Source organism: Miniopterus schreibersii (assembly GCF_964146895.1).
Source record: "Miniopterus schreibersii genome assembly, contig: HAP1_SCAFFOLD_31, whole genome shotgun sequence".
NCBI lineage: Eukaryota > Metazoa > Chordata > Mammalia > Chiroptera > Miniopteridae > Miniopterus > Miniopterus schreibersii.
In genome coordinates, this window is record NW_027669848.1 from 13,488 (window position 1) to 28,487 (window position 15,000).

At 41.9% G+C, this 15,000-nt stretch overlaps 1 protein-coding gene across 1 annotated transcript in view; it reads right to left on the bottom strand.

Annotated features, from left to right (window-relative positions):
• Positions 1–15,000, bottom strand: part of LOC308552027 (DNA mismatch repair protein Msh3-like) — a 52,985-nt gene that overhangs the window by 9,992 nt on the left and 27,993 nt on the right. Inside the window, exons 9-10 of the mRNA XM_081162991.1 lie at positions 12,214–12,326; positions 8,841–8,955 (exon numbers count right to left, since the gene is read on the bottom strand). Of these exons, the coding sequence (XP_081019117.1) occupies positions 8,841–8,955; positions 12,214–12,326 (228 nt within the window). The remainder of the gene's footprint in view (positions 1–8,840; positions 8,956–12,213; positions 12,327–15,000) is intronic.

Consider the following 15,000-nt stretch of genomic DNA (forward strand, 5'->3'; position numbering starts at 1 on the left):
TTTAGCCTGCTAAGTGCTGGGCATATGCTGGTGACGATGTGAGGGCCTAACATTTTGGAGCTCTTTATACCTTCTTTTGTCTGCTCTCGGGAAGTGAGGGGGGGGGTTGCCCGACAGGCAGATGAGACGCACACTAAGCCAGCAGCAGATCCTGCCCCCTGACCACTCCCCAGCACCACCCCTCAGTGTAAGTCCAGCTGCATTCAAACTTATCAAGTCAGATCATTTTAAAATAAGCTATTTTAATTTCAGGACAAATAAACATTTAATGTCTGAATGCTTAGTACTATTTTTACTTTGAATTGCATATGACGAAGACACAACAATGTTTTCAGATCCAAATTAATCTTCTAAACACACGAGAGCCTGATTTTAGAAAAGGTCAGGTTTCTAGAAACCAATCTTTTATTTTTTCAGAAACTTTTTTTTGCTTTTATTTATTTTTGAATTTTTTTAATGTTTTTCAATTATGGTTTACATTCAATATGATTCTGTATTAATTTCAGGTATACAGCATAGTGGTTAGACAATCATGTACTTTACAAAGTGTCCCCCTGATACTTCCAGTACCCACCTGGTAATGGGCAAGCTGTTAGTCACTAGTTGTACCTCACCAAGTTAGGGGTCCCTGTGAGGAACACGTCAAATGGTAGACAGCTTGTCATCCTTCCTTATGGCGACCCAACACTATCAGCCACACAGAGCGAACTCTGCAATGTCTCCTATTATTGGATCTTAAAGAGGAATCTACAAGGTATAATGCCAGGGCGCTACTTTTTTTAATAAAACATTTCTGTCATACTGAAACATACATAGGTTAATATAACACTCAGGTTAAAAAATAAACATCAAGCAGAACTTCCCTGTGCCATTTCCCTCACTGGCCTCTACAGATTCCCCTCCATACCCTCTTCTGAGCTGTTGCTGCTCATTCCCGCGCATGTCTTTATACCTTCTCAGGATACGTATGTATTCTTTTTTTTTTTTAATATATCTTTAATGATGTCAGAGAGAGGAAAGGAGAAGTGGGGGGGGGAGAGAGAGAGAGAGAGAGAGAGAGAAACATCAATAATAAGAGAGTCATTGATCAGCCGCCTCCTGCACACCCCTGACGCGATCGAGCCCGCAACCCAGGCATGTGCCCTGACCGGGAATCGAACCCCTATCTCCTGGATCCGAGGTCGATGCTCAACCGCTGAGCCACCCCTGGCAGGGCTCAATATACGTATGTATTCTCAGCAATATGCCCTACTGTTTCACATGCTCCTCAATTCACATAATGATCTGTATTGTATGTCCTTCAGCAATTGGATTTTTGACTCAATATAATGCTAATGAACTTTTTAAAAAGAATACTGACACATTAACTCGAGTCCACTCATTTTCATTGCTCTGTAACATTACAGTGCAAGAATATAACACAGTGAACCCACGCTCCTGTGGATGGACACTTAGGCTGCTTTTCAACAGGACAAAACTATTTCCAGAGAAATTATACTCTGTTCTATTCTAAACACCACATACTAGAACACACACCAAAATAAGACATTACAAAAAGATTCACAAGGGACCTGCCTTTCTTCCACTTTCTCCAGCAACCTCAAACCAGCACCACCTTTTGTTCCTCAGTTCACACCCAGCCACTTCACTCAGATAGCTCCTATGTGTCCACCCACCTCTGCAGGGCAGGAAGGAGTTGATTTATCCAGGGTCAATGCGGTGGAGGGTAATTCTTTAAAGAGCCAAAGACAAGGGGCTGGTGAAGGTGCACAACAGAAAGCAAGAAAATCATCCCCTTTTAATTCCACTGACTTTTAAACTAGTATTTCCCTAGAATGTCACTTGCCAGCTTTCAAATCTCTAAACTCTACAAGTTAATCACTCTTTTAAAAAGCTGTCTATGTTAGAAGCTGTCCTCTCTGTCTCCAACTTTATGGTCTATGAAATGAGAACTGAAACCAAGAATAAGAAAGGCAGTGAAATTTTATGAATGCTTTTTTTATTTTTAAATTTATTAACTGTTGAGAGTATTACAGATGTCCCCATTTTCTCCCCTTTAGTCCCCTCCCATTTCTTCCCAGTTCTTCAACTGTCTATTGTCTGTGTCCATGGGCTGTGCATATATGCTTATAAGTTCTTTGGTCAATCTCTTCCCGCCCTCCTTCCCACCTTCCCTCTGAGATCTGTCAGTTTGTTTCATGCTTCCATGTCTGTGGTCCTCTCTTGTTCATCAATTTATTTTGTTCCTTAGATTCCACATATAAGTGCGATCATGTGATATTTCTCTTTCTCTGACTGGCTTATTTCGCTTAGCACAATACTCTCCAGGTCCATCCATGCTGTCCAAAAGGGTAAGAGATCCTTCTTTACAGTTGCATAGTATTCCATGGTGTGAATGTAATTAGTGCTGCTATAAAGATAGGGGTGCATATATCCTTTCTGATTGGTGTTTTGGGTTTCTTAGGATATATTCCTAGAAGTGGGATCACTGGGTCAAAAGGCAGTTCCATTTTTAATTTTTTAAAGAACCTCCATACTGTCTTTCACAGTGGCTGCACCAGTCTGCTTTCCCACCAGCAGTGTACCAGGGTTTCCCTTCCTCCACACCCTCGCCAGCACATGTCATTTGTTGATTTGTGGATGGTGGACATTCTGACAGATGTGAAGTAATATCTCATTGTTGTTTTCATTTGCATCTCTCTGATGATGAGTGACGTTGAGAATCTTTTCATATGTCTCTTGGCCATCTGCATGTCCTCTTTGGAGAAGTGTCTATTCATGTCCTTTGTCCATTTTTGTTGAGTTGTGTGAGTTCTTTGTATATTTTGGAAATTAACCCCTTATCAGATATATCATTGGCAAATATGTTCTCCCAAACTGGGTTCCCTTTGCATTTTGAGGATGGTTTCCTTTACTGTGCAGAAGCTTTTTAGTTTGATGCAGTCCCATTTGTTTACTTTTTCCATTGTTTCTCTTGCCCTAGGAGATGTATTGGCAAAAATTTCACTAAGTGAGATGTCTGTGATTTTACTGCCTATGTTTCCTTCTAGGATTTTTATGGTTTCACAACTTAAAGTCTTTTACCATTTTGAATTAATTTTTGTGTATGGTGTAAGCTGCTGGTCTAGTTTCATTTTTTTGTATATATATGACCAATTTTCCCAACACTATTTATTGAAGAGACTGTCTTTACTCCACTGTATGCTCTTGCCTCCTTTGTCAAATATTAACTGACCATAATGGTGTGGGTCTATTTCTGGGGTCTCTGTTCTGTTCCATTGATCAATATGCCTGTTCTTGTGCCACTACCAGGCTGTTTTGTGCCAAATTCATTTACTAAATCCAGTAGATTTTTGGTGGAGTCTTTAGGGTTTTCTATGTACAATATCAAGTCATCTGCAAATAATGACAGTTTGACTTCCTCCTTTCCAATCTGGATGCCTTTTATGTTTCCTTCCTGTCTGATGGCTGTGGGTAGGACTCCCAGTACTATGTTGAATAAGGGTGGTAAAAGTGGACATCCCTGTCTTGTACCTGTTCTTATTGGAAATGGTTTTAGTTTTTGCCCATTGAGTATATGATATTGGCTGATGGTTTTTCATATATGGCATTTATTATGTTGAGGTATGATCCCTCTATTCCCACTTTGCTGAGAGTTTTTATCAGAAATAGAATGCTTTTTCTGCACCTATTGATATGGTCATATGGTTTTTGTCTTTCAATTTGTTTATATGATGTATCATGTTTATTGATTAGTGGATATTATACCAGCCTTGCATCCCTGGAATAAATCCCACTTGGTCGTGGTGTATGATTTTTTAATGTATTGCTGGATCCGGTTTGCTAGTATTTTGTTGAGGATTTTAGCATCTATGTTCATCAGGGATAATGGCCTGAAATTTTCTTTCTTTGTAGTGTCTTTATCTGGTTTTGGGATTAGGATGATGCTGCCCTCATAAAAAGAGTTTGGGAGCCTTTATTCCTCTTGAATTTCCTGGAATAGATTGAGGAAAATAGGAGTTAATTCTCCTTTGAATGCTTAGTTAAATGCACCTGTAAGTCCACCTGGTCCAGGACTTTTGCTTGCTGGGAGTTTTCTGATTACTGCTTCAATTTCGTTTGTTATCGGCCTATTCAGGTTTTCTGCCTCTTCTTGATTCAGCTTTGGAAGGTTGTATGCTTCTAGAAATTTGTCCATTTCATCCAGGTTGTCCACTTTGTTGGTATATAGTTGCTCATAGTATTTCGTTATGATCTTTTGTATTTCTGTTGGGTCAGTTGTTACATCGCCTGTTTCATTTCTGATTTATTTGGGTCCTCTCTTTGTTTCACGGTTAGTCTGGCTAAAGGTGCATCAATCTTATTTATCTTTCCAATGAACCAGCTCTTGGTTTCATTGATCTTTTGCATTGTTTTTTAAGTCGCTATGTCATTAATTTCTACTCTGATCTTTATTTCCTTCCTTCTACTTCAGCTTTTCTTGTTGCTCCCTCCCAAATTCTTTTAGCTGTGCCGATAGTTTATTACAGCTTTTTCTTGCTTCCTGAGGTCTGCATGTACTGCTATGAACTTTCCTCTCAGGACTGCTTTCACTGTGCCCCATAGATTTGGGGTTGTTGTCTGTTCATTTTCATGTTTTCCCAGGAAGTGTTTGATTTCTCCGTTGATCTCATTGGTAACCCAGTCATTGTTTAATAACATGCTATTTAGCGTCTATGTGTTTGAATATTTTTGATTTTAGAATGGTTGATTTCCACTTTCTTGCCATCATGATCCAAGAAGATGCTTGATATGATTTCCATCTTCTTGAACTTGTAGAGACTTGTTTTGTGCCCTAACATGTGGTCTATTTCTGAGAATGTTCCATGTGCACTTGAGAAGAATGTGTATTCTGCTGCGTTGGGATGAAATGTTCTATAAACGTCAATTAAACCAATTAGACCTAGTGAGTTATTTAAGGCCTGTGTTTCCCTGTTGATTTTTTGTCCTGATGATCTGTCCAGTGATGACATTTGGGTGTTAAAGTCCCCCACTGTGATTGTGTTGCTATCAGTCTCCCTCTTAAAGTCCACCAAGAAATTTTTTATATATTTAGATGATCCTATATTGGGTGCATATATATTTATAAGGGTTATTTCCTCCTGTTGGATAGATCCCGTTAGTATTATGTAGTGACCATCTTTGTCTCTTGTGATGGTCTTTATTTTGAAGTCTATTTTGTCAGAAATAAGTATTGCTACTCCAGATTTTTTTCTGGTGTCCATTTGCATGAAGTATTTTTTTCCATTCCTTCACTTTCAGCCTGTGTGAATCTTTTGCTCTCAGGCGGGTCTCTTGTAGGCAGCATATATTTGCGTCCTGTTTTCTTATCCATTCAACTATCCTATGTCTTTTGATTGGAGCATTTATTCCGTTTACATATAAGGTTACTATTGATATAAACTTATTTAATGACATTTCCCCCTTTATGCTGATGTACCTTTCTCTCACTGATCCTTCTTTTTCTTAGAGCAGTCCTTTTAGCATTTCTTGCAATGCTGGTTTGGTGGTACTGAACTCCTTTAGCCTTCTTTTGTCTGGAAAGCTCTTTATTTCACCTTTAATTTTAAATGATATCCTTGCTGGATAAAGCAGTCTTGTTTACAGTTTCTCACTTTTCATTACTTTGAGAACTTCATGCCAATTCCCTCTGGCCTGAAGTGTTTGTGTTGAGAAATCTGCTGAAAGCCTTATGGGGGCTCCCATGTAGTACACGGATTGCCTCTCTCTTGCAGTCCTTAGGATTCTCTTTTTCCTTAATATTTGCCATTTTAATTATGATATGTCTTGGTGTGGGTCCTTTTGGTTTTATCATGAAAGATAAACTTTCTGAACTTTGTAGCTTTGTCTTTCACCAGGTTAGGGAAGTTTTCTGTGATTATTTCTTCAAACAGGTTCTCTATCCCTTGCTCACTTTCCTCCCCCTTTGGTACCCCTAGGATGCAGATGTTGTTAGGTTTCATGTTGTATGTTGTCTCAGAGTTCCCTTAAAGTATCCTTGTTCCTTTTTTTTTCTTTTTGTTGCTCTGTTGTTTTTTCCTACCTTGTCTTCCAAATCACTGATTCTATCCTCGACTTCATCTGGCCTACTTTTAATTCCTTCCAATGTGTTCCCAATGTCAGCTATGGTATTCTTTATTTCCAACTGGGTCTTACTTAGAGTTTCTATCTCCTTTTCACATTGAGGTAGTTGTCACTAAGTTCTTTGTAGTTCTCACTAAAGTTGTTTGAGCATCCTTATAACCATTATTTTGAACTCTGTGTTTGATAAATTGCTCGCTCCCATTTCATTTAGCTTTTTCTGCAGATTTTTCTTCTTTCATTTGGGGATTGTTTCTTTGTTGTCTCTGCATTTTTCCTATGTGTAAGATAGAACTACTATGACTCCCAGTCTTCATAGGGTGGCCTTATGTAGTAAGTGTCCTGTGGAACACAGTGGTAAAGTCTCCTTGAACTCCTAAGCTTAATGCTCTAGTAATGTCCTTTGTGTGGGTTATGTGGACCCTCCTGTTGTAACTGGGAGCTGATTGTTGTTGGCCTGTTCCTGGGTGAGACTGACTTTCACCCCATGGAAATGAGCTTAGCAGGATGGGGTCAGCTGGAAATGGGAGTGCCAATCCAATCCTCCCTTTGATTGGGGTGACACAGGCTCTCAGACCTCAAGAGGGGAGCTAAATGCTTGCCTTCTAGCTCAGCAGTGCCCCATCAGAGACCCTGAAGGGAGGCTCCAAGGGGTTCACACCAGCTCTGGGTTATGTCCCCTTTCCCCTGTGAGGCTGCATCAGCAGGGATGTACTGGCAGGGCTTTGAGGAAGAGAAGAAGGTTGCCCCCTCCACTTGCAGTGCTGCTTTCCCTTGGGAGGAAAGAGAGAGCTGCTTGCCTCCTCCTATATCTGCAGTGGTCTGCCAGAAGCTCTGTTGAAGTGCCCTGAGTGAGTCAGGTCCGATGTCCAAGCTCTTATATTCCCCAGTGGATATGATTAGCAGGGTGGGACCAGTAGAATCTGCGGATGATAGTTTTAGCCACTCTATGATTGACGTGGAACAGGCCCTTAGCCCTCAAGAAGGGAGGTAGGTATTCTCCTTTAGGCTCCACTACAGAGCTCTGGAAGGAAGGCTCCTAGTGGGTCACATCAGATTTCACAGTTCTGATTTATGACCCATTTTCCCTGAGTCTGCCCCTGCAGGATGGTGCAGGTAGGGTTTGCAGTAATAGATTAAGGTTGCCCCCTCTGCTTGGGGTTGCTCCAGCTCTTGTGGGGGGACAGCTTGTTGCTCTTCTCTATTCCTGCAGCTCACTGTGAGATGCCCTAGTGAAGGCCTCTGAGGGGGGTGGTACCAAAGATCCAGATCTGGACTGCAGTTTGTTCCTCCTGTGGATCTGCTCTAGGCTTGTGTAGGCAGGTTTTGGAATGCAAATCCAGGCTCTGGGAATGCAAATTCAGACTGCCCCTTGTAGGGGGTGGCACAGGATCTCAGCAGGTTAGCTGCTGGCTTTCTAGCTTGGTGGTGCCTGCCAAATATCCTGAAGGGAGGCTTGCAAGTATATACCTCCCCCTCATTCTGCAGCTTCCTAAAGCCTGAGACCCTGCCCAGAGCGCCTTCCACTGGGGACTGCGCCCGCCTACCCCGTGGGGGGTAGGTGGGAAGATTAGCTTTTGTTTCCCAGCCACTCAGTTCAAAGTCTGTCTAAGGCTGTCTATAGTTTCTCCAGAGGAAAAAGCACTGTTCAGGTCCCTTTTGGGTAGAGCCTAAGGTTCTTTATGCCAGACTCAAGCTTGGCAGGGTGGTGTTGCCAATACTTGGAAGACAGGGTCAGTGCACTTTCTCCAGCTGGTGATGAAAGAACAGAAGTGCTGGACCCTGGGAGATGGTGTCTGGGGAAGGTGTGGGATGTTGGTTTGGGACTGGGGACTTAAAAGCCTGCCTTCCCGATCACTGGAGCTATGCTACCCCGATCTTCTCCTTATGGCTTCCGTGTGCCCTGAGTCTCCTTGCCTCCAACAGAGCCCCAGGTGAGTGCCTGCAAGTAAGTGCCCGTGTGTTAGCCTTTATGCAGAACGTTCGCCTGGGATTCGAGCAGACTCCCTCCCCCTTCCAGTGGGCCAATTCCCTGCTTATTTTTGCTGCCAAATGTTATGCAGGCTCTTCTTTCAGGCCCTGGTGTTCTGGGTTGGGGGTCCTGGTGTGGGATTGAGAACCCTCTCTTCCTCTGGGGGGCTTTTGCAGCCACAATATTTCTCTGGCTAAAGCCGCTGCCCCTGGGTGCTGGGACCAGTCCTTTCTGCACCTCCTCCCCTCTTACCAGTCTCTGTATAGCTTCTTCTTTTCATTCCTTGGATATAATACTTCTGTTCAGATGTCTTTCTGTTGTTAATTCAGGTTAAATGCTCTAAGTTTTGGCTGTAACTCCAGATCAGTGCCAGGAGGAGGTGTGTGTTGCTTTCACCTATATCGCCGCCATCTTCCTTCTCGTATGAATGCTTTTTAATCCCACTTCTTATTACTACTGGTTAATTAACTGTGCTTTAGAATAAAGCACCATTTTGTAGTCAAAACTACACTACATTAAATAGCTATCATGAATACAAACTGACAAAATTCTCAAGGATTCTATCAATGTTTTTGTACCAGTTAGTATTTTTAATATTCTTCAGCAACAATAACACATAGCTCATCCTTGCCCTCGGACAGAGTGCTTTATCAACAGCAAGTAAAATTCTGAGTATAGTTCTTACCACATTAAAGAGATGTTGCTAATATAAGCCCACCCCTTTTTTTATTTTTGAAAAATCACTTACTTGGGTTTGGAAAGCACCTTTGCCAAGTTAAAGTCTTTGAGGTATCTTATTATAGCAGCCAAAGAGCAAATCACAGGCTTCTCCAAGTTAATGATGTCAGAAAAACTTTGGGAACCTAAAAAACAGAATACATACCTTTGTTAGAATTATTATCCACCATTATTATAAACAAATTTTAAGTTAAAGAAAATTTAATTTATGGCTATTGAAATAACAGTTGTCTAGACAATAGCGCCTAAAACTGCCCTCTGGAAAAATGCAGACGATGACGAATACTGTGGGCAGAGGGGAAGGGGTGCTGCCTGGCGTGGAATAAACCTTTGTAAAGCAACTGAGCAACTTTTTCAAAATGCAGAATGCTCATCTCCTTTGACCCAGTAATACTCCAGAATGCATGCCAAAGGTGTGTAAACAAGGGAGTTGAAAAATCTTTTGTATTAGCAAAAAACTAGAGACAATCTAACTGAATGTCAACAGAGCAACAGTTAAATAAATTGTGGTAAATCCAGATTATTATACACCTGCTGATACGAATGACTTACCGCCATCTGTACTGATATGCAAAGCTATCCACACTACACTCCTGTGAGGAAAAGAAGTTGTACCATCTTTCTCATCTCTCAGCAGCAATCTTGCAACAGTGTTCCATCTGGTCTCTCAGCTCATCCCTGTGCTCCACAGGGTAATTCTTAACAAAAATCCGAAGGAATCCTTTTTAAAATGTACATCAAATCATTAGACTTTGCTAAAAAGTCTTCCAACATCCCCAGGCTCACTGAGAGAAAAAGCTTAAGCCCGTAAGTCTGTAAGGTCCTACACACCTTGCCTTCCACCTCCTCTTTAACACTGAGCTCCCCTCTTAACATTCCCCACTGGTTGCTCTGCTCCAGCGCCAGCTCCTTGCTATTCCTTAAACACAGGAGGCACTTGAGGGAGCTGTGCTTCCCTCTCTCTGCCCGCAGCTCCTTCACACGGCTTCCCTCACTCCCTCCATCTCTGTGAACAACTTTGTTCCAGGGCCATTTCTCAGTGAAGCCTTCCTTCACCACCCTATTTAGAAGTTCGCCCTCAGGGATAGAGAAGTACAAATTGGCAGTTATAAAACAGTGACAGGGACGTAAAGTACAGCATAGGGAATACAGTCGACAAAATTGTAACAGCCATGTTCGGTGTCAGGTGGGTACAACACTGATCAGGGGGCTCACCTCGTAAGTTATATAAATGTCCAACCATTATGTTACATACCTGAAACTAAAACAATATTGAATGCGAACTTAATTTAAAAAAATAAAATAAAATAAAAGTTCACCCTCTTCCCTGCCTTACTTTCTTCATAGCACTTGCCAGCTTCAAACACACTAACTTATTTTATGGTTCATCTTCCCCCCATTAGAATGTAAACTCCAAAAGAGTGGGGAATTCTGTGTTTTATTCCTTATTGAAGGCGCAAGGCCTCACACAATAGGCATTCCAATAAAATTAGCTGAAAGAATAAATTCAAGTTAATAAACAAATACACACAATCACATATGTATGTTTATGTGTACATGTGAGGATTTGTACATAAAAAGATTCATAAGGATTTGAGGGGGGACTTTTACTTTTTTCTTTATTATTATTATTTTTTTCTTTTTAAAATATATCTTTATTGATTTCAGAGAGAGGAAAGGAGAGGGAGAGAGAGAGAAGCATCAATAATGAGAGAGTCATTGATCAGCCGCCTCCTGCACGCCCCTGACTGGGGATCAAGCCCGCAACCCGGGCATGTGCCCTGACCGGGAACTGAACCCCGATCGCCTGGACCCTAGGTCAACGCTCAACCGCTGAGCCAAGCCCGGCTGGGCTACTTTTTTCTTTAAACACAACTATGTTTTGACTTTTTTTGCAATAGGCATTTATTACTTTTAGAAATGAGAATTTTATCTTCCATTAACTTTCTAGCTCCATTACCCAGGAAACCTGATAAAGATGAAATGCCAGTGTGTTATGAAGCAACATTGCATATGCTAAAAATGACCTGAAATCAGTAAATTCCACCTGGACTAGGAGGAGTTATGAACACCTGATTCCAGAAATTTGGCCTTCCCTGAGAGCACAATGCCTCTTTGAACTTGGCATGTCCGTTGTAGAAATTCCAGCAAGGAAAGTGGGTTCCTGCAGAACATGGGGTTTCTGAGCCAGGCTGACCCTGCACCCACCTAATAAGAGTCTCCTTTCCTTTCAGCTAAGCTGTCACTAGCGGAGAAGGGAAACGTAAGCACCGATGGCTCTGTGAAATGCTACAGAGACCACCGAGGACTACTCCCACTAAAAGGAAAACATGTGCCCTTCCGGCAAGTTAGATTTTTGGTCTTACATCCTAAATCAGGGGTGGGGAATGTCCGGCCCACGAAATCATTTGGTCTGGCCCTGCCAAGGCCTCACCAGAGAGAAGCAGTTCCAGCCATCACTGTATGGGCGAGCTAATTAAATGTCTGACCAAATATAGCAGGCTAAATTTTAAGTGGATAATTCTGTATGGCCCACAAATGAAGTTATAAACATCCAAGTGGCCCTTGGCAGAAAAAATGTTCCCCATCCCTGCTGTAAGTGATCTGATGCCAAGAGTGGCTTATGGTAATCTTGTGACTTAGTCTTGTCTTTAGTTGAGCATAAGACGATGACCCGTTGGTGATACTGCAGACTGGTGTCAGATGTGGGTCACACCCTGAAACACTCGATTCAATTTGGCCAAGGCACCATGAGATTAAAGGGATAGGGAGAGAAACGCTAAGACACTGATGCCTGGGAGGGAGCTGGGGGAGGCTGATCTATCTATAGGCTAACAGTGAAGGCTCTGTAGCCTGTGACAAGGGATAAAAATGGACCTTCACATAAGCTGGACTGGCAAGAAGGAGGGGTCCGGACCAAAGCAAGCATAGATACCTGGATCAGGAAATGTGAATCAGACAAACAGTGGTTCCCTAACATATTCAGACCCTGTCACTAATGTTCTTTCCAGAATTTATGTATTTAACTTCTGGTAATCAACCTTGTGAAATGCTACCCTTCATCAAGAGATTTACTTATCCAAACATCCTATAAAGCTGCCAGGAAAATGATGGGCCATCTTTTAAGAGGAACAAGGGAAGTTGGTCAGTGAGTGACTCCTTACACTACAATGGACAGGTCAAACATCAAATCGCTAAATGGTCATAACTACAAAGGGAGAGCTATAGTCCTGCTCTGATGAGTGAGAACAGTAAACTCTTTCCTCTGCTTCTTCCAGCTATGTACTGGCAACTAGTTTTCACTACATCGAAGGTCAAATTTGCACCTTTATGTAAACCTCAACTCCATTAAATTTGAGGACCTATGGTAACATATAATTTACCTTTGATGTCAACCACATCTTTTGCATAAAATTCTGTGACCACCTGGAAAGCATGGCTGTATTCAAAATACATGGCATCCATCCTTTCTACTCGAATTCTGTCGTCCCGCACACTGCAAGGGAAAAATGAAAATGTCAAAGACAATTCTCTATCATCTTGCACTGTCTGTATTTAGGCCTTGGCCTGGCCAAAAAAAAAAAAAAAAAAAAGACTATTTCTTATTCTCTCCCAAGTTGGAAAAAAAGAAAGATCTAAAGTTTCCCTGTGGAAAAAGTTCCACTTCATAAAATATCATTATTACATTTACTACTCATATTTTATGTGCCCTAGCACATTTCGAGTACTTTATACATGTTGTCAAGAACTCACTGAAATTACGGTCAATTACTTTAATAAATACCAAAGAGAGAACAGGGAAGTGCTGTGTGATTTACCTGCACCATCTGTTTCACACTCTAGTGACAGAGCCCATCATCAAGCACATCTTTCTCCAAGGTATGGTTAAATCTATGTCTGGTTGGCGATCTGCTAGCTCTACTTCTACCACAGCCTCTGGTGAAATACAGTAAATTCCCCTTAGGTCAACCCTCACTCTTTATTTAAAGTGGGTGTGTAGGTTTTTAAAAATTTTAAATATATACATAAATGTGTATACATAGATATGTGTGTGTATAATTACATATATGTAAAATTATGTTAGTATGTAAACAAAATTACATCATCCATGCTGGGTAGTGCAGTTTCTTTTTTTCTGTTTTGCTTGGCTTCCCATTCCCCTCTCCTCTCCTCTCCCCTCCTCTCCTCCTCATCTTATTTCTAACCCATGTAAACAGCCTAGAATGAATCCTTCCTAATTTTTTTCATGTTCATATACAAATATATCATATACATATTCATTCATGTCATTGTTTTATAAAGACAGGATCACTCTGTACAAACTTTTGTGTCTTGTTTTCTTCACTAAGCAGTAACTCTTTGAAATCCCTCCATCTAAAGTACCTTAGTTACCAATCGTTTGTTTGTTTTTTAATTTATCTTTATTGTTGAGAGTATTACATGTGTCCCATTTTCCCCCCCCCAACAGGCCCCTCCGCTTTGCTCCCACCCCCTCCCCAGGCCTTCACCCTGTTATTAACTGTGTCCATGGGTTATGCATATAACTTCTTTGGTTAATCTCTTCCCACCCTCCACCCCCCTTCCCTCTTGCCTCTGAAATATGATCGTCTGTTGCATGCGTCAGTGTCTCTGGATCTATTTAGTTTGTCAGATTCTTTTGTTCATTAGCTTCTTCTTAAAGAAGACCCTTCAACATTTCCTGTAGTGCTGGTCTGGTGGTGATGAACGCCCTTAGCTTTTTCTTATCTGTGAAGCTCTTTATCTGACCCTCAGTTCTAAATGATAGCTTCGCTGGGTAGAGCAATCTTGGTTGTAGTTCCATGTTTTTCATCACTTTGAGTATTTCTTGCCACTCCCTTCTGGCCTGAAAGGTTTCTGTTGAGAAATCAGCTGACAGTCATATGGCTGCTCCCCTGTAGGGAACTAACTGCTTTTCTCTTGCTGCTTTTAAGAGTCTCTCTTTGTCTTAACCTTTGGCATTTTGATTATGATGTGTCTTGGTGCTGGCCTCTTTGAGTTCCTCTTGTTTGGGACCCTCCGTGCTTCCTGGACTTGTAAGTCGATTTCTTTCCCCAGGTAGGGGAAGTTTCCTGTAATTATTTTTTCAAATAGGTTTTCAATTTCTTGCTCTCTTTCTTCCCCTTCTGGCACCTCAATAATACAAATGTTGGGCCTCCTGAAGTTGTCCCAGAGGCTCCTTGTACTATCTTCAAATTTCTGGATTCTTTTTTCTTTTTGCTCTTCTTGTTGGGTATTTTTTGTTTCCTCATGTTTCAAATTGCTGATTTGATTCTCAGCGTCCTCTACTCTACTGTTGATTCCCTGTAAATTATTCATTTCAATTCGTGTAGCCTTCATTTCAAATTGGTACTTCATTATGTTATCGATTTTCTCAGTTATTTCCCTAATAGTCTGCTTAAACATCCTTATAAACAAAATTCTGAACTCTGTATCTGTTAGCTTGTTTGGATCTATTTCATTTAGTTCCTCTTCTAGAGATTTTTTTCTGTTCTTTCCTTTGTGACATGTTTCTTTGCCTCCATATTTTGGCTGCTTCCAGGTGTTTGTTTCTATGTATTAGGAAGAGCTGCTATGTCTCCTGGAGTTTGTAGAGTGGCTTTGTGTAGTAGGTGTCCTGTAGGGTCCAGTGGCTCAGCCTCCCCAGTTACCTGAGCTGGGCCTTCTAGGTGCTCCCCTGTGCGGGCTGTGTGCACTGTCCTGTTGTAGTTGAGCCTTGGTTGCTGTTGGTGTCCCTGGGAGGCATTGACCCCCCGGCCAATCAGCTGTGAGGATCAGCTGCAACTACAGCCAAAGAGCTGCTGTGCTGGAGACACCCCCATGGAGCAGGATTTACTTCAGTGGGGCTTTGGTGTTCACCAAGTGCGCCCTTTGAGTGTGCCCCTCATGGATGTGGTAGGGTTGTAATCCAGCGTGGTCGAGTCTGACCACCAGGTGCACTGTCTCTGGGGCCTCCCAGGAGGTGCAAAGTCAATCTGCCAGTGCCTTGCCCAGGGCTACCCAGCATGAGCTACACAGCAAACTGTAGTTGGCTGCTACTTGTGCTGGGCTTGGAGGTGTCCAGGAGAGGCCAAGCTATGAGCCAATACAGGCTGCTGCTAGTGCCAGGCCTAAGGCCACTTACCAAGCTGTATGGAGCCCACTGCTGCTTG